Source organism: Octodon degus, unplaced genomic scaffold (genome assembly GCF_000260255.1).
Source record: "Octodon degus isolate 3935 unplaced genomic scaffold, OctDeg1.0 scaffold00087, whole genome shotgun sequence".
Taxonomy (NCBI): Eukaryota; Metazoa; Chordata; class Mammalia; order Rodentia; family Octodontidae; genus Octodon; species Octodon degus.
The window spans coordinates 5,525,919-5,551,796 of record NW_004524663.1 but is presented as its reverse complement, the minus strand read 5'-3'; the positions used below and the strand labels follow the sequence as shown (position 1 = coordinate 5,551,796).

The following is a 25,878-nucleotide window of genomic DNA, read 5'->3' as shown; positions in this document are numbered from 1 at the left end:
GTATAACTCAGTGGTAGAACCCTAAGATGCCCAAGGCTTTGGATTTAATTCTAAGCAACCCACAAACCCAACAAAACAAAATCAAAAAAACACTAATGTAAACCATAGAATTTTGATTAAAAAATAAAAGTGTATCAACATTGGGTGAGTAAGGGGCTGGGGAGATGGCTCAGTGGAATAAGCACTTCCCTGGCAAGCGCAAGGGCCTGAGTTCAATCCCCGGTTCTGCCAAAAACAAACAGACAAACAAACTAACTAACTAACTAACTAACTAACATTGGGTGAGTAGTTATAATAAATATATAGTAATGCAAGATGCTAATGATATGGGAAACTGTACGTGGGGGAAGGGGAGGATATTAGCCATGCAGGGTATGAGAACTTTCAGGACTTTTTTCTCAATTTTTCTATTAACATAAAACTTCTCAAAATGTCTATTAATTGAAAAAAGCAAGAGAAAGCTAACAAATGAAATTGAAATTTACACATAAAGAAAGAAAAAAAGCAACTTACTTCCGGTTCACAATTAGCCACTCCCGAGTATAGGTGTGAACACAATCTTTGACATGAGGGTCCAGGTCCACCCTAATTAGGTGGAAAAAGGACAAAAATAAATAAATAAATAAATAAATAAATAAATGGTATTACTGGGAAAAATCAACAAAACAATCATTTACCATAACCCATGGCACAACAGGATTTCAAACACATTATCAACCTGAATCCTAAAGATGTTCTTGCCTGTTCAAGTGTCTAAAATATTCCTGAGACACAGAGACTTTTCCTTTGATGAGGTAAGCTTGTAGGCATTTTCTGCTTTGTGAGTTTTACCATAGAGAATCATCAAACTACCCCTATCCCTCAAGGCTTTACCTATTACACAAGACAAGCAGAATAGTTATAACCAATTACAATAGAAGAAAAATAAGTATAAATATTAGTTTCTAACAGGGGTCATTTTTTGTTCATGTGCATTTTTTGTCAGGGCTTTCATATTCTCCACTCAGAAAGCCAAGAAAAAGAACAGCCCTCTCAGGCTTTGATAATTTTGCAGACATTAGCTTTGGCCTCCACCATACCTACTTCGAAGGAATAAATCTTGAAATCAGAAATAACACTAGTAGCAAAACCCTTTGTTGTCATGAGTACATTAATACGAGGTATAAATAGGCCAAACACTACAAGTCCTAATGTTCTCATTTGTGAAAAGATCATATTATAGTCTGTATCTTGAATGTCCTCTAGGACCACGTGGGGAAGTCTGCATTTTTAGCTTGTTGCTACTGTCAAGGGGTGAAACTTTTAGGGCGTGGGGCTGTAGATCTTTGGGCTGTGCCCGGGAATAGGATTGTGGGGCTTCCGTGTCTTTTCTTTTCTGTCTTTTACACCGAAACATGAAGTGAATGGGCCTCTTCTTCCCCCTACCAGCTCTGCTGTGATGTTTTCTATCATCACGGGATTATAGCACAAAGCAATGGGGCCAGTTGGCTATGGGCTGGAACCTTTGATCTGTCAGCCAAAACAAACCCTTTCTCTTTTTAACTTGACTCATCGCTGATATTTGTTTCAGTAAGAGAAAGCTGACAAACACAGGGGCTAAGAACAAAACTCACTGGTAAATGTAAGGTGAAATGCTGTAAAGATTCAGCCATGGGCTCTGAGCTCTGCTTGCCCAGATCCCAGGTTCATCCCTTATTGGCTCTTTGACCTTGGGGCAGTTATTCAACCATTTTGTGCCTCAGTTTCCTCACCTAAAACTGGTGATTATAGTAAGAGCACTTTCTTTAGGGAATTGTGATAAAGATTAAGTAAGTTAGTGTAGAAAGTGCTTAGAAGATTTCTGGTACTTACTAAGAGCTACAGGTAACAGTTCATGCTATCCATCCTTTATTATGCACCAGTCACTCATGTATTTGCTTTACATGTTTTCAGTAGGCTCCTAATCAGCTTCACAGGGCAGGCACTACTATAAACCTCATCTTACAGAAGGATGAGATGCTAAGAATCTTGTTTCAAGCCACACAGGGGAGGGGTTCACCTTTAGGGTTTGCACTTAAAACCACACTGTCACAGCTAAACAGTGCTGGGCTGGACCCAGGGTGCTCGCTAAGAATCAACCCTTGTTTACGCTCAAGATCACGAAGATGCTTGTTTTGCTTATAGAGAAGACTGTGGCAACAACCAAAAGAGTAGAGATTGTTTTAAAGTCAGGCAGATGATTGTTTTAGCTAAAAGTTCTAGCAGCCAGATAATCTACTAAAAAAAAAAAAATGTTACAAAATATTTTTCTTCTAAGGGCCAGCCAGATAGCTCAGTGGATTAAAGCACCTGCTTAGGGTCTGTGAGTTCGATCCCCAGCCTGCCATGCCAGCCTTGCCCCGGGGCATGCTGAGACTTTGAATGAGATGGGGCTTTGTGGTGCGTGCCTGTAATCCCAGTGCTTGGAAGACTGAAAAACAGGAGGATCACTACAAGTCCCATCTGTGTAGTGAGACCTTGTGGACCCTGATTTAAGGTCCACAGGATATTTTCAATCCTGGATACCTACTAAATACATTTTAAAAAATAAATAAATAAATAAAGTCTTCTCTATCAAAAAGAACTTCTTCCCTCTACATTTATTGTGTTTAAACAGATTTTTTTTCAAGATTCTGGCCATATTTGAAGGTAATTAACCTAGTAAATTTTACACAAAGAAATAAAATTAAATGATTTTCTACCAAAGTGAAGGTAACATGTGACAAAGTACATCTGAAAAAAGTAGCTGACAACAGGAAAAGATGTTCCCCAAGAAGGGCACGGTTCTTGCTTTCTGGAAAATGAACTAGAATATCTCAGAGTCACTATGGCAGGAGCTGTGTTGCATGTGCCCTTCTGAGACTGTCTGGGGAAAATGAGAAGATTGAAAATATCCAGAACCCTAAATCTGCTTTCAAAATAGACACAAATAAAAGTTTACCTTAAATCTCCCAAGATACATTTTTTTTCTTTCTATGGCAGCAACAAGATACTCATTTGGATATAAATCCATCCTTTGTTTGATACCAAGAGCTAATATGCACGCCTAGCAATTCAACTGTGAACAGTTATTCACATACAGTGAATATTCTACAATGCTCTCCCTGTTGTCTTTACCCTTGATAAAGATCTGCAGGGATTTTGCTTTATTTGTCTTTCGGTTCTAGCACCTCACACACAGTAGATGCTCAATAAACATAACTTAGGCTTCTAACTTGATCGCTCACATGGAAAAAATCAAATGCTTCTGTGTGGAGGCATTTTATGGATTATACAAACTCTTGATATTTTTCCAAATGTGGAGGTGAGGCTTCCCAAGTCACGTGACTAGCCTCAGTTCACGGAGTGGGCACCGGGGCAGCCCAGCCCCAGATCCTGCACCACGTACTTCTTCCCGAACATGCAATTTTGTTTCATTGCATCCTTTGAACTGGTTTAGTCCTCACATGACTTCCAAGCGTCTGACCAAACCAGTTTAAAAACTGTCTACATCTAGGTGATAGCATGGTATGTTGCCCTGTACCTCTTAATGGAGAGGGTAATTTTGTTTCTTTTTAATAGAGATTCAAACTAAAGGGGCTCCTTCCCAGCCCCAGTTTGCTGATAACAATCATAACAACAGCAGCCGTATTTACTATTTACTATTTACTATTTACGTTTTAGGGAAACAACTTACCCAGCCTCTGGCAGGGAGGGCTGCAGAGTCCTGCATTCCTTGGGTGTGAGCACCACGTCCAGGTCATCGGCAGTGAAGTCTCCCAGTTCCTGGGCCAGCTCCTCATCCAGGCTGTTCAGGTGGGTCATCAGAAGTCCCTCGAAGTCCACGGGTTCCACTGGGTCATAGGACTGAGGCTGGGAGGGGAGGGAAAAGCAAAGGATGGCCCCGTACAGTTTCTGGTAAAAGCAGAAAGGCAACAGTAGATATCTGCCTTGCCCTCCTGCTCAACTTAGCATTGTGCTATTAGCCTAAAACGAAGTGACGCTGGAGGAGCTGTCAAACACAGGAGCGGCAGTACGGAAAGGAAAAGAAATACAGCAATGGAAAGTCAAGTCATAACACGATGAGTAATTAAAATCACACCCCAAGGCAGAATTTTTCTCTGCTTAATTGCATCTTGATGAGGAATCCTGAGGAGATCCAAAATGAAATCACAAGGCTTTGCTGAAATTTTATAATTTCTCCTGCAAAAGCTCTCTGAGGCCATGTTTTGTTTACCCAAATGTAGTGAAGTAGGGAAGGGAAGCAAGTTTTCAGAAATTCAGGCAAACTCTTCACTGGTTGAGTATTTAGGTGCAGTGTTTCCTTTGGCCTGACTTGTCCTATATGTTGAATCTCAAAAGCACTTCATACATGATCACAGCCGACAAGGAGCCAGATTCACTCCAAGGCCTCCAGGGCAGTCACTTCTGAGCACTGCTGGGCTGACGGCAGGAGATTTTCATTGGACTGCACTGCAAAGAGCAAATCCAGAGCAATCTGCAGAATTTTCATGGCTAAACTGACTCATTTTACAAGAATGGCTCTTTTGCTCTGCATGTTAGCCTTCCACAGCAGGAGAGAGAAGGAATAAATGACATAAATTTAGATAATATACTTCTTTAGTTGATAATATTACAAGTTGTCAACATTTTGTCAGGCTTCAGCTAAACAGAGCTCTTGTTCTTGTTTTTAAAATCCAAAGACTTAGGCAGTAAGCTTTAAGGAAGTAAGAGAATCACTTACATCAAGTAAATTTGTGTAATCATAACAGGAGTAGCCATGACGATGATGATGGTGACGATGATATTAACAATTGCAGGGCTGGTGAGATAATTCAGTGGCTTAAGTGCCTGCCTGGCAAGCACAAGGTCCAGAGTTCAGTCCTTGATACCACACACACACACACACACACACACACACACACGCACACACACACACAAATTGCAGCTCCATGTGGATCATCAGCCCAAGGAGACAATTTCCCTGGACCTCTACCCATGATGCAATGAGAAAACAAACACAAGGGCCAGGGATATAGCTCAGTGGCTTAAGTGCCTGCCCGACAAGTGCAAGGGCCTGAGTTCGATACCACACATACAAAAAAAAAAAAAAAAAAAAAAAAAGAAAAAGATTCTTGAGTACTTAAGTCATTAGACAAAGTCATTATACACACTGTCTCACTCGATCCTCACTAGAGCCCTATGAAGTATATATCTTTATTATCCCTGTTTTCTATATGAGAATATTGAGGGTTACAAATTCAATAACTGGCCCATGATTACACAGCTAGAACGTAGCCCATCTGGAATTCAACTCTAAGAGGCTCCAATTTTTAACCATTGTAATTTTGATCATTTTCTCTCTCAGGCCTTTCAGGGACTTTCTATTTTCTGAGATCAAACTCTGCTCTGAATTTTTCATGAGACTGGCTGCTCAAAGACATAATGGTAAATAAACAAAACAGCAATTAATGTAAATGTATTATTAAGGATATCAATTAATCAAGTGCCAGAAATACACACTTAAAAATTATACTAAAAGCAGAGTTTAAAGGAAGGTGACAACAGCACCAGTAACTGGTGCATAGGAGCCTTATGGAAAAATGCAGAGTGTGTGTGTGGTGTGTGTGTGTGTGTGTGTGTGTGTGTGTGTGTGTGACAATCAGAGGCAAAATAGGCCACTTTCAGCCAAAATACCATGCTTGTTATGTTCCTGGAATCCAAAACTACAAACAATGAAACACCAGCTGACAGTAAGCCCGTCCTCTATAGGGCAGACTGTCCAAGGACTGGAGCAGGGCACACCCACTCCCTCCCTCCTTCCGTCGCTATCACTGGGTATCTACTGATTGTGAGGTGCTGTGCTGGGGATCAGGACACCAAGGAACACAGGTCCCTTCTCTTACAGGGCAGCATGCAAGTGGCACGAGAGCTGACATTTTTATCTTCTCACATATAAATAATACTATCTTTTGTGAGGAGAGTTGATCCCTGAGCACTAATTGTGTGGCCATTTGCCACGCATACATACACAGTTGGTGATAAGGCCGCAAACTCTTGAGGTGTGAATAAACTCCAGGGTGGAACAGACCGCACACATATACAAGTCACAGAATTATTATTAGATACGCTTCTAGCAATGCTCAACTTGGCATTAATAAGGCCATCCAGGCTTTCTCTACTAAAACTAACGAGGAAGGAAATTGGTCATGCCCAACCTGGTGAACACTAGTCTTGCCCCTGGCAAGAGGTGGAGGCCGCAATTGCTCTTAGGTAGACCTTCAAACAGATTTTCTTCTTGGAAGTTCAAATAATAATCAGAAAACAGAAAAGAGATGTGTTCTCTGGACTATCTGAAGTCTTAGTCTCAAGAATAGGTTTTATCATGAAGTAGAACAGGGCACACACACAAACACATATATGTGAGTACACACACACACACATACACACACAAATCTACATAGTATAAGGAAGAAAACAAACACTACATGAGTCACATGGGGGCGAAGTTTAGGAATTGGTAGGTTGCGGGGTTCTCAGGTCAGCCCAAGGATGTACAACTCGGGCCCTGGGAGGCTTCAAAGTCAAGGAAGACTTTTCCTCTGGTGTTCAGTGGTGACCAAAGATCAGTTTAAATGCCATGGTCCCAGGTAATTTCAAAAGCTTCCCTTTGTGTCATAAGTTCTCATAGTATACTTATTATTTGTTATAATAATATCAAAAATGTCTTTTAAAAATAAATAAAATATTGAAGATTGCAGATAATCAATCCTCAATCAGTCTTTACCTACATGCGGGTTTTGTGGTGGACCAACCTAGCCAGGCTGAACTGTGTTCTCTCACATTCCTCTTCTAACATGTGTGTCCAGACAGCCTGGGCTTCCAGACAGAGCTGGAGGACAAAGGGAGGCTATAGCCTTTTGTAGCGTTCACACATCTTCTTCCAGGGACACCATCCAACGCTATTCCAGGTGCTGCTGTGAGGAGACACTGCTCTAGTAATTAGTAGTTAAAGTCCCTGAAGTTAAGTCAGTTAACTTTAAGTTAAAGAGAAAAGACTATCCTAGGTGGGTCTGACTTAGTCAGAAGCCTTCCCGGAGAAGGTGCTGGCCCTGCAGCTCACAGCATCCCAGCATCAGCTTGCATCCATGGGCCTCCAGCCTGCTGTGATCCTCTGCCTGTCTGTCCTGTGGGCTGTAGGCTTGGGTAATCTACAGCAGTCAGATAGTAAGCTGAGGAGCCATAGTCTCTGCTCATAAGTCTTTGTTAACACTTCTCTTGTGTGGTCCTTCTTTTTAGAAGACGTCTGGTGAGCAGACTAGACAAACACAAAAAATGTGATAAGTACCCTAAAAGCTTACAGCCAAACATCCCTTTTAGAAATTAAACACATTTGTACTTTTTCTTATCTTTCAGTGCACATGAAGTGGTTCTTTATCCTGACAAGACACAAGATTCAACTTGCTCTATAATTGAGAATTCCAGGGCTATATTTGATTAAAGCTAGATAGCTCCTAGCACAGAGCAGTACACACAAAGCATACTGATAACTGATCCAAATGACAAATCTGAATAGTATTTCTTAAAGATAATGAAAAGAGGGAGAACAAATGACCCGGACTTCAGGACAGTCAGTCATGAAGTACCTGCTTTCTGTGCAGGGCAAGTCCCTTGTGTGCCATCCCTGAAAGCCCCCACCTGCTAGAAAACTCACACAGGGGACCACCTGGTGGCTGGCCACTTTACCTTCAGGGCACCACCACTCCTCTACAGGGCCTTGGGGTGCAGTACTCGAACACTCCACATGATCTCATCTATTCCCAAGACTTTAAATGCCATCATTTAAAAATTACCAATTTGTGTTTGCAGCCTCAAACTCTGCCTTGAAAGCCAGGTTGCCTTTTACAATTATACCTGAACCTCAGCATCACCAGTTGGGAATCTAACAGGCCTCTGAATCACAAGAAACTCAAGATAAGTTTTTATTTCCTGCCAAACTGTTCAGCCCCTATCATCTAAGCTTCCAAGAGGCATTTCTCTTCCTAGGTCCACAACTTTGGGGTCAGATGGATGTTGATTCTTCTCTTTCTCATAGGCTCTTCCTATAATCCATCAGAAAGTCTATCTACTTTGCTTCTGAAACATACCCAGAATCCAACCATTCCCCACCTCCTTACTGTTCTGACCTTATTCCAAAGCAGCACCACCCCTGTCCCAAGTTATGGTGACATCTTCCTACCTTCCCTCTCCCTACAGGTGACTTCCACATGGCAGCCGGTGAGCCTTAGAAGAAATGCTGTATATACGATTCTTACAAAAACTCAGATGGTGCTGGGCCTGTGCTCAATGCTTCCAAGAGCTTACCTGAATCTGACTGTAATCCCTTATATTTTAGTGGTCTCTGGGTTCCCCAACCCAGCCTTTTGTCTCTATAATCTCTTCTCCAGTGGCCCAGTCCATTCAGATCACATTCTTCTTCCTTGCTGTTCCTTGAGTATGCCACATACACCTGCCTTCGAGATTTCTCACTTGCTACTCCTGACTGGAATATCCATCCTTTGAAGACCTGCCAGATTCATTTAGAATTCTCCTTCCCAGACAGAACACCCAGTCTAAGCTAGCATCATTTCCATGTCACTGTGCCTTTCTTACACTTGTCAAAGGCCTTCCTGTCCCTGTCATAGTCTGTATTTACTAGTTTGTCTGTGCCTCTCATTCTAAAATGTAAGGTCTACGAGGTCAGACCCTTTGTTATAGTCACAATTGTATCAGCTCCTAGAGGAGTTCCTGCCACAGAATGAGACCCAATGACTATGTCCTAAATGAATGAGAGAGAGAGAGAGAGTGTGTGAGTGTGTAAGTGAGACCATCCTCTCGGCTCTACTACCTTTAAATAAGCAGAGCTGCAAGAGGTAAGGGTCCTCCAGCTTCAGTGATTTCACAGTAGTTCTTGGCCAAAATTAGGCAGCGCTCCTTTTCTCCCACCAGTGCTAAACTCCTCTTCCACCAGTGCTTCTGAAATCATGACCCGTGTCATGGGCACCAGCCTGCTTTTGCCAGGGCTACTTTGATTCCCCGGGTTTACAATGGCCACGATGAAAGGCCTGCTTGGCACACAGCACATGTGCCACACTTGCCTTTCATCTTCTACTGTATATATCCATGAAAAATGTGGTAAGATCTTTGTTTTCCATCTTATGCCACCAGTGCAATCAACGAGCCCTAAGAACAGCGCAACTGCATGAAAAATGCGGTACACAGAGCAACGATGGAAGTGGAAAATCTAAGAGGGCCATTTCATCAAGTGGTTAGCTATTGAGGTCATCCTTAGCTGTAAAGGAAGAAAGGTGGTGTACTCACAGAATCCCATGCACATAATAAAAATGAATACTTCTAAGGAACGAGAGTTGAAAAAAATAACAGACATACAAACATGTCATGTAACCATGGTGTCTGAGTGCACATCCAGGATGTGGTTTTTCACATCCTCTTCTCTATCCATAGCCATTACGGTACAATTAATTAATTCCATTTCCTTCAAAACTTTTCTATTATTATTTTTAAAATACTAGTATTTTTTTCTTAATAAAATTTAGCTTAAGGTTATCAACTACGTACACACAATTCTAAATCCTCATCATTTCCGTGACTCCATAAGCCTTTAATCTCTTAAGGCTTAGATCCAACCATGCCTTCTCTTGTACATTTCATGCTTCTCTCCATAATAAAAAAAAACAGGTTTAGCATTCTACAGTTTCATTTTAAGAGAATATCAAATTGCTTGCTGACATGGATGGCTGGCATCGGAGTTTCTGGTCATCCTATCCACAGAGCAATGACAACAGAGAATGCCCAAGCCAAGAGGTGAGTCTATACCTAGGAACATTTACTTGGCAGAGCCCCCTCTCTCTAGCCCTTTCTGCTTAGAAACAATTCCAGCGTGGTGTCAAACAGACGCAGGGCGAATCTCTTAGTGTGCCTAGAAACGTGACTCTCAGTAACGAATCTTCTTCATGTAAAAAGCTACAACGTTTAAAGATGTTTTAAATTGAAAACTATGTACATAAAACTATCACAGTTAACATCTATAATTCAAGTTTAAAAATCAGAAACAATGAAAACAAAAAGAAAAACAACAAACATGCAGCCATCCTTTTGGTTCTTGACTAATGACAGAAGCAGAAGCCACTCTATTTGTAAGGATAGGATATGTCTATAGGGCTAGCAAGGGGTCCCTGCTTGCCACGCAGTCTGTGACTCAGGGCACAAAGGCCAACAAAAGAAACTTTTTCTTTATATTCTTTGTCCTGCTTGAAACATTTCTGCCTACCTGAGAACCATTAAATGATTTTTAACCTGGGTTGCATATTAAAGTCTCTAGGGACTTTCAAGTACTGGTACTTGGTCCCCACACTCAGGTACTCTGACTACTGGTGAGCAGTGGGCGAGGCCATTGGTACATGTCTAAAGTTCCCAGGAGATTCTAACATACAGCCAGGGCAGGGCTGAGAGCGCGCGGGGCCTCTAAGTCTCCTCTGTCCTCCACGGAGCCGCTGCCTCTTGTCACACTGTGGCTCTTTCTCTTTCCTGAATGCCTACCAGGTGTGAAGCCAGTAGGAATCCTCCGCATCACCTGTCCTCCCAAATAGGTCACAAGCCCTTCAGAGCCCAAGCCCATCTCGTATTCATCTCCTCTGAATCTTCCACAGCGTCTCCATAGTGCCAAACACACTAACAGCAGCATTAGCTGCTGCTCATACATGTTATGCAACCTTGCTGACTTTAATGGGGGCAGCATCACTGGCCAATTTTGCAAGAAGAGGAACCTCACGCCTTCGGAGAGGTTAAGTAGCTTGTTCCACATTATACAGCTAATAAGTGGCCCTAAGCCTTTGTTCCAGAACCAGCTGATTCCAAATCCTTCACTCTTAAAAAACAGCAATGACAATAAACTTGTGGTTCATTTTAAAATAATTTGACTTCCACTAAATGCTTTTTAAAAAATTAAACAACTCTTTGGATCAACATGCTAGGTTGTTGAAACAGTGGTTATATAGATAAAGGTGAGAGGAAACATCAAAATGTACTTGGTCTTATTTTTCCTTTGGCCAGAATAGGACAAAGAACAGCACTCAGCCTCCAATTTGAGAAAAGTTTTCTAAAGCTCTCAGGTTCATCTACCACTCAGCTTTGATGTGAACAAATCTTGCTCAAATATCCCGTTATCTCTCTAGGAAGAGAGATACTTTCTTTTCAAAGTAAAAGGTGATGACCATGTGAGTTGATGTTTTCTTCTAGGGCACCTGCATGGATCAGGAGACAAACGAAGGCAAAGGGTGGCCATCGTCACTCTCATGTTACACGATAGCAGGTGTGTAACAGGGACCCACAGGATTGCCCACCCTCAGAATATGTATTTGAAAACAAACAAACAAAAATTTAGGTCTTGATTCCCTCTTTCCTCCTTCCCCACAAGTAGAAGGAATGAGGTCTACAGACTGCTGGAGCTGGGGAGAGACCCAGAAAACTCAACTGGAAGAACAACAGCACTCATGCTTAGCACATCTTAAAGCGTATTCATGTACAAAAAGAACCAGGACACAATGATGGCAGACAGGAACATGTGCTCTTCATATACAGTAGCTTTCACATTTTTACTTGCTTTTGCTTCTTTCTTAATATCTTCTCTTAGAAAATGGATAGCAAAGTCACACATTATTTTCACTGGACTTCCTACCTACTAAAGCAGTTTCTCAAGATCTGCCTTTGTCAGAACTTTCTGAGGAGATAATAAATTACTAAAGGTGCACCCTAGTAATTTTAGGCAACTATTAGGCAACTTTCCTATCTTTCCAACTTAACATTTAAAAAGTATTTACCCTGAAAAATTTAAGGCTGTAGCATTCAAGTAAAAGCCAGTACGGCGACAAAGGGTTAATGCCTGGTAGCTAAACTTCCCCAAAGTCTCTTCACACTGATGTTCCTGCTGTTTCCCAAGATAGACACTGTACTACAGAAAGCTGGGTGTACTTTACAGAAAACACAAAGCACCAAACACCCCATTGCTCAAAATTTAAATGTATCCATTCATTTCAAAATAAGTTCTGCTTTGGAATAGAAAAACACAAATCAGACATCTCTTAAAACTTTTTGTCAGTAAGTATACATTACCACCAAATTAAACTAAGCATCACACCCAACTTAGCTTGGTTTGAAGTTCATGTGATAGAGCTGAAAAAACGGACTTAAAGTGCTCTGACCGTAATCTGCAATTTTGAAACAGGAGAAGTACAAATGAAGAGGGCAGACTAGCAAGGTAATGAAATGATAAATATATTCTTCAAAGAAATGTCACTGCAAGTTACCTATCACAGTAAGGGCACTATGTCATTAATGACATTACACACAAATTACCCTTCTCAAAGCACCACAAATCACTCCAGTAAAACATACCTTTGAAGGATACACAGTTACCCGGCGTGTAAATTGTTACAGGAGACAAAATGGCGCGTACAGGAAATGAGGGGAAGGTTACAAAATTTCTAAGAGCAGAAGTGGTTTTGAAGTAATAAGTAGAAGCAAAAAATAACCTAACCTCCTTGAGATAACCACTGGAACCCGCCAAAGTGTGGCTGTGCTCTGGGTGAGGAAGTGATCCCGAGAGGGCCAGCGCTTGCTCACAGAGGAAGCGCCTGCCCACATCTGGCTTTGCAAGCCATCTCCTCTAAGTCAGGCTTGTCTCACCTGGTATATGTCTGGCTTTTGGTCTTTAAGAAACATAGCGCACACATCAACTGAACAATCATTGCTAGCAGAAAGGTATAGGTCATCCTCAACTGGGGAGGGTGATTAATATTTAAAAAAGAAAGTTTGTGTCAGGTGTGGCTATAAACAAAGCACTCTGGGAGGCTGAGGCAAGAAGATCTCTAGTTCAAGCCCAACTTGGACAATTTAGTGACTTACAAAGACCCTGTCTCAAAATTTAAAAGATTTTTTTTTTCCAGTGGGGATGTAGTTCAGTGGGAAGACCCTGGATTCAATCTCCAGCACCATAAATACTCACACACACACACACACACACACACACACACACACACACACACACACAGAGTTCGTAATATTGTATGATTCCAACTGTATGAAGCTTCAGGTAGGGTACAGCTAGATTAAAGAAGCAGATGAGTGATTGCCTGGGTTGGGGGTCTGAGGGGTGGGGTGTAGGAGAAGAGACTGACAGCAAAAGGCACCAGGGAAGGTGCTCTATACCTCAACTGAGCAGAAATTAAATAATTATAAATTGCCCCAATTCATCAAACTGTACACCTAAAACAAGTAGTCTTTATTATACATTATACTTGATGTCAATTTATAAAGATTAGGAACTTGGGTTTTTCAGATTTGGGAATAAAATTCTTCCAACAAAAGTAAGTTCCTAGGAGAGTCCTTTTCCCCAAACATCAGCCATAATTTGGGTGAAACTGAGTGGCTTGGAAGGCCTCGAAGTTCAAAGATGTCAGACCCACAGTCCCACACAGTCCTCTTTGCAGTCCAGCCCTGGTTGGTCGGAGGGAAGCTAATCTGGGAGTGAACACAAACAGTCTCCCAGGTACTTCCCTGCTTGGCCATTTGCTGAGCAAACCTGTGACTCATACTTACTAGTTGAGCAGAGGGGAAGCCCGATGTATTTACGCTCTGTCGACGGCACTGGCCGAAGCTTGGTGGGAGAGTAAACTGTTTCCTTATTTCTGCTGAAGAATTCCTTGAATTAAAATAGAAAAATCTAAATGAAGTTATTAGCTCTAAGGAATCATCACAGTTACAAGTGCAATCTTTGATGTGTTGTAAAATATACATCTTAGCTGAACAATGGACAGAACCAGCTGAAACACCCTCCAGGGCCTGTGAAGGGACATGCTCTTTTTTGCCTGATAATGTACATCTAGGAGAAGTTCTCAGGGGTCAGGATGCCTACCGTCATGGCTCCTGCCCAGTTCTGGAAGGACGGTGGGCAGAGGAAGAATCTGAAGCCCAAGAAAAACATCTCAGGCTTTTGACTCCTTCTCCCTAAGCTGCTGCTCAGAGGCAGCGACTCCATGAGAACATCTGACCTCTAATTGGAGATGAGTGGCCACTTTTTTTTTGTGGAACCAGGGATTGAACTCAGGCACTTGTGTTCGTGAGGGAAGTGCTTATTCCACTGAGCCATCTCCGAGGTGCCCTGAGTGGCTATCTTGGCCCAGCCCCTCCCACTGGGAGCGGCTGAACCCTTGGGTCAGCTGTTGCCACCTGAGACCACCCAGGAACCGTTGCTATGGGAAACAACCATAGCAACACCTCCTTGTGAGCACCATGGATACAGCCTGGAATTCCCAAGGACTGTGTTTGTCCCAAACTGTTCTTAGTGCAATAATCCTTTTTGTCACTGACATGGACATTGCTGGGGCTTCAGCCAATACCTCTCGTTAGGAACTATGTGCATGAGAGGAAGTTGATCTCCATGGTGAACTCACTCCAGCAAGCACAAGCTCACAGGCCATTAATAATCTGGTTTGCAAACAGAAGGACTTCTGGGTACTCATTTTTACCTATTGGTGTCAAACTGAGAACATGATTTTCCATCCGAGGCCATTCCACCCTGAACATGCCCGATTTCCTCTAATCTCGGAAGTTAAGTGGAGTCAGTCCTAGTTAGTACTTGGATGTGAGAATATGATTCTTCCATTGATAGTTCATGGATAGTTAAGTTCACTGGGCAGTTCACAAAAGTACATTTACAGTGCAATAAAGCCAGGGGTAGACTCGCACACTTGTATCCCCAGAACTCTGGGAGACTGAGGTAGGAGGGCTGCAAGTTCAAGCCTCATCTGGGAAAATTAGTGACATAGTTAAAAAAAAAATTTGCTCCAAAAAATGACACAAAAAAGAAAAGAAGAAAGTTGGGGATATAGCTCAGTGCGAAGGTCATAGGGTCAATCCCAAGTACTGCAAGGAAATTTAAAAAATCACAAGATCAAAGCTTTCAACGCGAGTACCACTACTGAATACAAATGGGAGCTACAGGAGATTACCAAGGACCAAATGAGAACATATACCTGAATTTTGTGCACCCAAGTATCCAAGAAGGGCAGATACAAATTAGAAATACAATATCACAAGTTGTATTTTTTCCATGATTTGTAGAATATAATTATCCACCACCTGAATGATGAGGTTTCTAACATGGCGTGCCTGGGTCCCAACCTGAGAGATATGACTCAGCTACGAGGCCAGAACCAGCGTCCTGGTCCTCCCTTTGGCACCCATTCCCCTCCACAAGAGCATCCCAATTTATTTTCAGGGCACATTTCTAAGTGAGCCTCAGCAGAAATACAAACCCAAATGGTTGCCACACAACACACATAACTAAAGGTCAGGCGATGATGCTTCCTCTCCTGGATTCTAACTGATGGATGGACATAGGTATGGAAGAAACGGACTGTCAGAACACGGCTGGAGTGTATTTGTGCCAGGGGCAGCCCCTCGTATTAAGCCATGGTGTGTGAAACCAGGAGAGGTTCTAGCAGCCACCATGAACTGTGCATCTTAATTCCCTACAGCACTTTCTTTAAGTTTTGAAGAATATAAGACAGGACCAGTATCAGGAGTGAATATTCCATTAACAACTAAGGAAAAGCACATCAAACTATAACAATGTAATATTTTATAATTGTGGGGGCTACAACAAAAAAGATGAGTAACAAAAAGTGTTGGCAAGGATAGGAGGAAACTGCAGCAGTCATACATTGTTAGTAGGAATGTAAAACAAGATACTATTTTGGAAAATGATCTGGTAGTTCCTCAATAAGTTAGATAGACAGTTACCATATAGCTCAACAATTTTATTCATATATAGTACTTAGTACAGGATCTACAGGGTCTACAGGGTCTCACTACATAGATCAGACTCATAGTGATTCTCCTGTTTTCAGCCTCCCAAGATCTGGGATTACAGGTGCACGCCACCACGCCCAGACTCAATTGCCATCTCATTGTGCCCCAGAGGCAGGGCTGTCATGGCACACAGGGGGGACTGAACCCCAGCAGCTGTGCTCTGCCTAAGCAGGCACCTTAATCTGCAGAGCTATCTGGATGGCCTTACTCCTAGGTGTATATTGTAAAGAAATAAAAACATATTTTGACACAAAAATTAAAACATGAATATTCACAGTAGCATTATTCACAATAGCTAAAAAGTAAAAACCACCCAAATGTCCCTTCACCGACAAATGTATATACAAACAGTGGTGTGTCATAGAATGAACTACCGCTCAGCAATAAAAAAGCCTGAAGCACCGACGTATACTGCAACACAGACAAATCCTAAAAATGTTATCCTAAGTGAAAAATGCTAGTAAACCAAAAAGCCACATATGAAGGGATTCCTTATCTGCAATGCCCAGAATATGAAAATCTATAGAAACAGGAAGTAGATTAGTGGTTGCTGGGGGAGGGGAGGTAGAAAAATGTAAAGTGACTGCTAGCGAGACAGGGTTTCTTTCTGAAGTGATAAAAATGTTCTAAAAATTGACTGTGGTGCTATAAATAACTGTGAACATACACTAAAAATTGTTGAACTGTACGTGTGAAAGGAGTGAATAGTACATTAATTTATCTAAATAAAGTAGGGGGCTGGGAAATGGCTCAGTGGAATAAACACTTTCCTGGTAAGCCCAAGGGCCTGAGTTCAGTCCCCAGTTCTGCCAATAAATAAATAAATAAATAAATGAATATATAAAATAGGTAGATTATATGTGTATGTGTGTGTGTGTGTTAGCATATTCCAGAGTCAATAGTAACTGCAAAATGTTATCAAACTTAGTATGACAACTAAAACTAGAGATCACCAATTTTTTAAAAATCAGACGATTCTATCCCCAGCACCACATGCCTCATTAGCTCTGCCCCTGGACACACTGAGCCCACCACCACCACCACACATGGTGGTGCACGCCTGTAATCCTAGCACTGGGGAGGCTGAAAACAGGAGGATCACCACAAGTCTGAACTGCATAGTGAGACTCTCTACCAAATATATAAAACTAAAATAAATAAATAAAAAAACAAAAGTCAGATGAAGCCACTGTCCAAAACAAAAGGTCTGTATAAAGAACAATCCTCTTGTGCTTGGTACCAGAGGAACTAGAACAACCTGGAGTTATTGATTTGCTCACTGAAAAGATGGCTGTAGGTCATAGAGGGCCAAGAAAACTGAGCCAGGCCCTTCCTGATCCTTCTTGACCTTCAGGATGACCTTTTCACTGGCAAGACTGGCCTGGCCAGAAACTTCTGTTTTCCGGTTCCCTGGAACTCTTCAGCACGTGTCTTAGTCTTAAAGCCACCCTGGAGCACTTTCTACTGAGACCAGAGTGGTCCACCTGACGTGGGACTCTCAGAAATGTCCAGAAAAACAAGTCACACTGTGAGAGGATCAGGGAGGCGGGGTAAGCAGATAACGGCTTTCATGTTGAAGCAAAATCCACAGTTCAGCATCAAAGCTCAAGTATTTTTTTTTTTTTTTAATCATGAAACCAGAATGTTTTTCCTCTCCAGTCTTTCTTAAACACAGTCAACCGGCAGTTCTGCTACACTCTACCAACTTCGGAGTTTGCTCACTCAGAGCCACACAATTGATCTCTGAAATTTGAGGTCTGAAGAAATGCCTAATGTTGGCTCTGTTTTCCGACCCTATAAAATCAATTATACAAAAGGCAGATAAATCTAGCATTTAAAATTGTCAAATATAAGTGAGGTGTGCTGGCACATGCTCCCAGTACTCTGGGAGACTGAGACAGGAGTCGGGAGCCCAAGCTGGACAACGTAATGACTTAGTGAGAATCCTAACTCAAAATAAAAAATAAATAGAGGGGTGGGTGTGCAGCTCAGTGCTAAGGTCCTGGGTTCAATTTCCATTAAAGCATGCAAGCATGTGTACACACACAAATACAAAAGAAAAAGACAAGAAAAAAAATCTGTCTAATATGACAAGTATTGTTTTCTATAATTTGTAGAATCTTAAAAAAAAGTATCATGAATATAGAAAGAAGACAATCAGACAAGAGGAAAGAGATGGGGGAGGGGTGTTTAAGAGAGGCTAAAGGGAACAGCTATGATCCAAGTGTGCTATATACATGTATGAAAATGCACCAGTGAAGGACTGGCAAGATAGCTCAGTGGACTTAGTGCCTGCTTAGGCAAGCACAGGGACCAGGGTTCGATCCCTGGTACCACATGCAGTGCTGGCCCCATTCCCAGGCACGCTGAGCCAGTGACAGAGTCATTGTGGTGCATGCCTATAATCCCAGCACTAGGGAAACTGAAAACAGGAGGATCACTATGAGTCTAAGCTGCCTAGTGAGACTGCACCAAAAAAGAAAAAAAGAAAAAAGAAAATGTCTCAATGAAAAACAATAGTTTGAAACATTAATATGCACAAATAAATATATATGAGCAAAAGGAACTCAAATCAGCAAAGAGAATGTCTGGGGAGAAATTTTTTATTTTTATTTTTTTTTTTCAGAACCAGGGATTGAACTCAGGGCCTTGCGCTTGCCAGGGAAGCGCTTATTCCACTGAGCCATCTCCCCAGTGCCAGAAATGAATTTTTAAAAAGTATATTATTGGTCTGGAGAGTTAGCTCAGCAGTCTAGGTGCCTGCCTGGAAAGCACAAGGGCCTGGTTTTGATCCCAAGTACTGCATTCCCAGATAGCCCTGGAACCCCGGGCATACTGTGCTGGTCACCAAAACCAGGAGGAGTAGTGCACACCTGTAATCGCAGTGCTGGGGAGGCTGAGATGGGAGGACCACTATAAGTCCAGACTGTGTAGTGAGACCCTGTACCAAATAAATAAATGAATAAAATATTAAATACATATATATATATATTATTAATATGCTACTAGAAATAAAAGAGAAACACTAACCATGAAACAAGAATCTGCGCAGGTAATAAGTGCTATTTAGAGCAGCAGTTCTCAAACTTCTTGTTGCAAGATTCCCTAATTTTTTTTTTTTTTTTTTTTTCAGAACCAGGGATTGAACTCAGATCCTTGAGTTTGCCAGTCAAGCGCTTATCCTACTGAGCCATCTGCCTGGCCCCTCCCTAATTATTTTTGAAACTGTAGATGATCCCAAAATACTTTGGCTTATTTGATTATCTCTATCATCATATAGAGGTTAGAAATTAAAACAGAAGAGTTATTAAATATTTATTGATTTGTAATATATAATATGCAATAAATGTAACATGAATAATGTATTTATGGAGAAAGAACAATTCTAAAACAAAAAATTAGTAACAAAGTGCTTTTGTTTTTGAAGCACTTTAGTATCTGGCTTAATAAAAGACAGCTAGATGATTCTCAAGAGAATGTGGAGGTGAATTATTTTGTCCTTAAACTGAAAACAGCATGTTATCCCACATGGAAAAAAAAAATCTCTTCATATCACTTAAAATTTGAAAGCAAAACTGCTCTCTTGAGATGTATACACATATTAAGCTAGCAGAAATAGGATGCAATCATAAAATTCCACGCTGGTGAAGGTGTGGGAAAAGCAGCAGGCCCCATCTTCTGGTGGGCTTGGATACTGGTTCAGTGTCTTGGAAAATAATGTTGTAGTGTGCAGAAAGAATGATGAAGCTGCCACTGTCCTTGTATGTAGCCACCTGGCTGTGGAGAGAATACCCTGATGGAGTTCATGCAAACAAAAATATAATCTGAGCAGAAATGAATCTTAGAACTGTATATATGATAGCATGATAACAAATAACCAAAGAGAAAGCATCCTGCACTAGGAGGACTGCTGAACACATGCTAGCATAAAAAACTATTTATTTTGCCATTTAAAATGACAAAACCATGAATTATGTTGACCTACAGAAATGTGTATGTAAAATAAACTACCTATAGATGTAGGGAAAGAAACTGACCAGAAGTACAACACAGTATGTAGATGCTCCCTTACTATGTGGCTCTATTCTAATAAACCCACAATAATTTGAAAATAATACAAGTGTAAACTACATTTAGTTCATCCCACCTACTGAACAAGGTCAGTAACACAATGCACTGAGCGCTGGCTCTTTCCTCATGATCGTGTGACTGGCTGGATCTCCAGGGGCGGCGGGGGGGGGGGTGGCGCACCCACCGGCACTAGCTCACGGAAAGATCGCAATTTAAAACTGAAGTACGGGTGCTACTGAATGTGCATCAGTTTTGCACCATCGTAAAGTCAGAAAAATCATAAACTGAGCCCCAAAGTTGGGTTCCCTCTGTATGTGGAAATATACCACAGGATCAGTGGGCCAAAAAGCCTTTAGCAGTCACTTAAGGAGCGTTTAATCACTACTTCATTCAGTTCTTCCACCTGTGAAATTAAGTTCATAATTTTTTAAAGTTTTTTTAAATGTATTCAGTGCAGGGTCTATAGAGTCTCACTACACAGCTTGGATTCATAGCTATCCTCCTGTTTTCAGCCTCCCAAGTGCTGGGATTACAGGTGCGCGCTGCCACACTCGGTCTTACTTGCCATCTCAGGGTGCCCCAGTCTTGCATGCCTTACCAGCCCTGACCCCAGGGACACACTGAGCCTGCAACACAGTCTGGGTGGGATGGTGCATGCCTGTAATCCCAGGGCTGGGGAGGCTGAAAACAGGAGGATCACTATAAGTTCAAGCTGCATACCAAATACATAAATGAAAAAAAAAGTGTGTATATAAAAAATAACACCCAGGCAGATTATGTTATTTGGGATTTTACAAAGTCACATAAGCATCAGTTACTACTATGGAACTACAGCTTCAAAAGAACACTTAGTGTCCTAGCATCCAAATCCACCCCTTGCTGTACTTCTAGTGAAGGGGAATCTGCATATGCAAATAGGAGCAGAGCCAGGGCATAGGTCACATGGGCTCCGTGTGCATACAAGGACGGGTGTGTGCGAAGGGTGCTTAGCCCAGCTGCCTCCCTCTGTGTTTGAGTCTCAGACCAGCTTGGGCAGGTCCAAAAGAAGTTTCATGGGCTGGAGAGATGGCTCAGTGGTCTAAAGCACCTACTTGAAACAAGCTTGGCAAAGCACAGGGACCGCGGTTCGATCCCCAGCACCACATGCCAGCCAGACCCGCCCCCTGGTGGGCTGAGCTGGCCACACACACACACAATAAATAAATGTAATAAATAAAAATAAATAAATATTTAAAAAAAAAAGTTAAGACCTAAGTTACAAAAAAAAAAAAAAAAAAAAAAAAAACAAAAGAAGTTTCATGATTCTGGATTTATAGCAAGATAATACTACCTCAAGGACGTGAGTTACCTGTTTCTAAAGAACCTAAAAAGATCTATAAATGTTGTCCTCTTTATTTCCCAGAGTTGACTGGAAGGGAGCCTTGGGGTCTGTTTGACAGCTCAGTACCCACACTGGGAAGCCTGCATGGTGGTGAGGGGCTGCCGTTTATCAACGGAGCTGAGGAGCACAGGAACTATATTTTCCTCAGACCCATGGATTACTGCAACGTGTAGTTTGGGACCAAGACTCTGGGGAATGAATTGTAGAACGGAGCTTGCCGCATGCGATCTCTGGACCATTTGCGCCAAAGCATCAGACAGTTAATGAGAATGCAGGTTCCTGAGCCTGACTCCAGCAGTGAGGAATCATCTGTTGTGCTGTGACCTAGAAAATGGCATTTTAAGCTAGCAACACTGGGTAATTTTTATGACCTAAGCAGCCTAACATTTGCTAAAACTGGAAGACTGACAGCAGTGGTTCATTCATTCATTCATTCATTCATTCATTCACCAACACTGAGCAGTAGGACTAGAGGATGTGCTGCTGCTCTCAGAAAGCTTAGTACAAGGAGTGGTGAGAGGAAGTGAGACAGATAATTATTTTATAATTTGATAAGTACTATCACAGAGGAATGTGCACATTTCCTTGTGAGCAAACAGGAGGGAGCTGCTCATTCAAACTAGGAATGCTTAGAAGGCTTCAGGGATGAGGAAACTTTGGAAACAGATTTCAGGAGCATCAGAAGGAGGAGGAGGCCTGATGGAAAACAAAACCATGCATTTCAAGCATTTTTTAAAAATCAGTGACATCTCGCCATGAGGCTTCCTCATTCCTACTTGGAGTATTTCACCCATCATGCTTCCCTGCTTCTTGACAATACTTGCAGCAAGAGGGCAAAGAGGAATCTTGAAGTTTGCCACTTGCCAGCTGTTGGAGTTCAAGCACATTGGTTAACGAGGCTGGTCTTAGTTTTATTGCATGTAAACAGAAGGCTGTGGACCGTGCTGGCTCCTGGGCACTTTTCCAGATCTGACAAAGTTATGTGAGAATTTCCAAGTGGAATGATCAGCACCACAATCCACAGCAGCAGCTATGCTAGAAGCCACATGGCCCCTCAGACTCCTCTCTGGCAGTCAACCCTGAAAGAAACTCATTTTGCTACATGCTGGTACGACGAGCAGCCCAGATGGCTCGAAGGACTTCGAGACAGACTCAGAGCACAACCTTGTCTATCCTTACCTAAAGAGTTCTGAGGACATTTGAGGCTTTCTAACGGACAAATTTTAAACAACAATATCAAGTGGAGGGCTAAAGCACATATACAATTTACTCTTAGTGACTAACAACTCATGGTGAAACACTCAACAAATGTGAGGCCTAAAGTACAAAGCTACCACTAATAATGATAGACTGTTATAGGTGGCATAGAGAGGGAAGCACCCACAGCATATGGTAGAACTACACCTTACAAAATAGCCACTGTTTAAGAACTAGATATGACTAGCTCCAAATACAAGTGAAAGAATGTTACCCCCAAACATAAAGTACAAGAAGACCCAAAGTTTTAAAATTTGGTATGTATAAAAAAATTGGTCCTGGGTGATGAAACTATCAAAGGCTGGGTCATGGAGCAGGGCATGGGCGAGATCTGCAAATACAGGGAGAACAGCTCTGGAATTCACCACATGAAAAACTTTTTCTGGGATGCACTCTCAGATACTTTCAGGCACTTTTAAATTGAAAAGGCTACAAAGAGAGTGTTGTTCCAAATTATACAAGTACATAAATATATTGTGTGGTATATATATGCGCATACATGGTCAGAGCAATAAAGTCTGAAATATTTTCCTCAAAGTTCTTCCATCTAAAGTCCCATAACACATTATTTTGAGCTTAGGCTTCCTCATATTTTCCATTTCTTCTTACATAAACATTGCATAAATGTATAACTTCTGTAAAGTTGATTCAACAGGTAGAAACATGACTACAGTATTCCTCTTAGCTAACAAGCCATGGAAGCTTAGTTTCTTCCTCAAAGGAGAGACCCAAATCCCTTGCACTTGGAAAATTCCTCTGAAGAAAGAGAAATCTTTGTTAGATATCTTAAGGGTTGGAGGGTTCTAGCAGCAAGCTAGAAGAGGGTGACTCAATGTCCTCAGTGCCCTGAAGACATTTCCTCTCCTTCACCCTCAGGTACCATCACATACATTAGTTCTCTCTTAACATAATCACTGCTCCCTGACACAGCAGCATGATCAGCTAAAGGGACATGTGTAAGGTTTGGGTGTTTTTTTTCAGTTGTAACTTTCAATACACAGTAAAAGGCTTTCTCCAGACATGCATGTTGAAACATGAAGTTGCAGATTTAATGTATGTAAATAAAGTCTCAAAAGAGGAAGTGAGACAAAACAGTAGAAGTGACACTACAGCAGTGTTGATAAAAATGCCAAAGGTACAGATTCGGAAAGCCTTATAACATACATCCCCATCAGAAAAAAATTGAGGAGACTAAATCTAGACATCTTATAATAAAATTGTTAAAAATTAAATAGAAAGAACTTTAAATATTCAAGGAAAAGACACTTTATCTTCACAGTGTACTAATTAATCAAAAAGTGAACTCCAAAAGCCAATGCAACAATTTCAAAGCACTAAACGAAAATAATTACCCACCTAGAATTTTCTACCCAATGAGAATAACCTCAGTAGATAAGGCAGAAGTATTCTGTCAGATACACAAAGCCAGAAAATATATTATCATCAGAGCCATATTAAAATGAATAGTGAAGGAAGTTCTTCAGGCAGAAAGGAAACTTCTCCAGATGGAAGCAGAGAAACACCAAAAGCCACGCAGCACCTCCACAGGAAACCTGAATGATAACAACTGTACCAGAGAAATACAATAATGGGGGCTGGGAGATAGCTCAGTAGAATAAGCGCTTGCTTGGCAAGCGCAGGGTCCTGAGTTCAATCACTGGCACTGCAAAAGAAAAAATGCAATAATGGTACAGTGTGGAGTTTCAAACACTTGTAGATTTAAAATACGTGTCAATATCAACACAAAAGGTGGAAGCGGTAAATGAGTCATGTGTGTTCAAGTCCTTGCATTGTCTGGGAAACAGTAAAAATATGAATAGTATTAGCAACCCAGCAAACCAAGCAGGCATTGTTCTAATACCCATGAAAACAGGAGACAGGTGAGAAGAACAGCAAAAGAAAACACTGTATGACTGAAAACAGTATATATCCATCTAAATCCAAATCTGCTGGTGACTACAATAAATACAGAAGATTCCATTCTTCAGTGGAAAAACAAGACTATCAACCTTTTAAAAAAAATTCATGCTACTTATAAGAAATATATTTTCTTTTCAACTGAGTTACTGGGGTCTAATCAATGGGTAATCGCTCTTTTGTGGTACTGGGGATTGAACTCAAGGCCTTCCAACTGAGCTACATTCTCAGTTCTTAAATTTTAAAAAAATTATTTTTGACGCAGTCTGGCTAACTCATGAAGTTGCCTAGTGGGGGTTCAAATTTGTGATCCTCCTGCACCAGTCTCCCAGAGGGCTAGGATTACAGGCATATGCCACTATGATCAGCTGAAACTACACATTTTTAGGTATACAATAGCATAAGTTTTCACGCATGAATATACACATAAAACCATCACTGCAATCACAAAGCTTCTATATGTCCCTTTGAAATGCATTCCTTCTTCCTCCAGGGAATTGTTAATTTGCTTTCTGTCATTGTAGATCAGTTCTCATTTTCTATAATTTTATATGAATGGACTAATACAAACCTTCTCCCTTGTGGGGGAGCTGGCCTCTTTCACGTAAGACAGGGAAAAGGGGGACGGGAAGGAAGGAAAAAGAAAGAGTGGAAGGGGAAAAAATACCAACCGAGCTTTTCAGATGGGGAGAGGAAGAAAGATTGAAGGAAGGGGCAATGAAGAAGAAAAAAGAACTGAGATATATTGTGCACTAGTATAATTCCCTATGGCGAATGCGATCAATATGTATGACAAATATGTACCAATAAAATTTTTTTTAAAAAAGAACAAGAATTTCTCAACTATTAGCATTGTAAAAAGTTGACAGTTGTTTTAATAAAAAGTGCTGTGAGTTTGCATTTGCTTGGCCTGGTGCTGAGCACAGTACAGCAACTCCATGAGTCAGATTGATCATCCCATTTGACAAACACCAAACTCGAGGCTGCAAATGTCTACTCCCAGGGTTTGAACACACGTGTATCTGACTCCAAAGACCACGATCCTAGTCACTGGACTATTATACAAGTTTTGAAATGTATTTAAATCTGAGGACACTCCATACGGAAGACAATGGATTTCACAGTTACCTTAGCAAGGTAGGATAGTAGAAACTGTTCTTTCTCTTTTTTTTTTTTTTTTTTTTTATAATGCTGGAGAGGAAATCCAGGGGCGCCCACAGGCCTGACAAGTGCTCTAAGATTATCTCCCAGCCCTATTCTCTTCTGTTTTTCAAAAATATTTGTGCTGTAGTTGTCATAATTTAATGACAGAAGTTGTGTGCATG

General features: G+C 41.3%; 1 protein-coding gene across 3 annotated transcripts in view; it reads right to left on the bottom strand.

The window, feature by feature from the left end:
- The window catches only part of Dock8 (dedicator of cytokinesis 8), a 219,560-nt gene that overhangs the window by 155,618 nt on the left and 38,064 nt on the right, over positions 1–25,878 (bottom strand). For 2 of the 3 annotated variants that reach the window (XM_023721892.1, XM_004637170.2), the window contains 3 exons: positions 13,654–13,756; positions 3,695–3,870; positions 514–585 (listed from right to left, as the gene is read on the bottom strand). In XM_023721892.1, the coding sequence (XP_023577660.1) occupies positions 514–585; positions 3,695–3,870; positions 13,654–13,756 (351 nt within the window). Of the gene's footprint in view, positions 1–513; positions 586–3,694; positions 3,871–12,450; positions 12,541–13,653; positions 13,757–25,878 lie in introns of those variants that run through there. The other variant, XM_023721894.1, reaches the window with a different exon arrangement.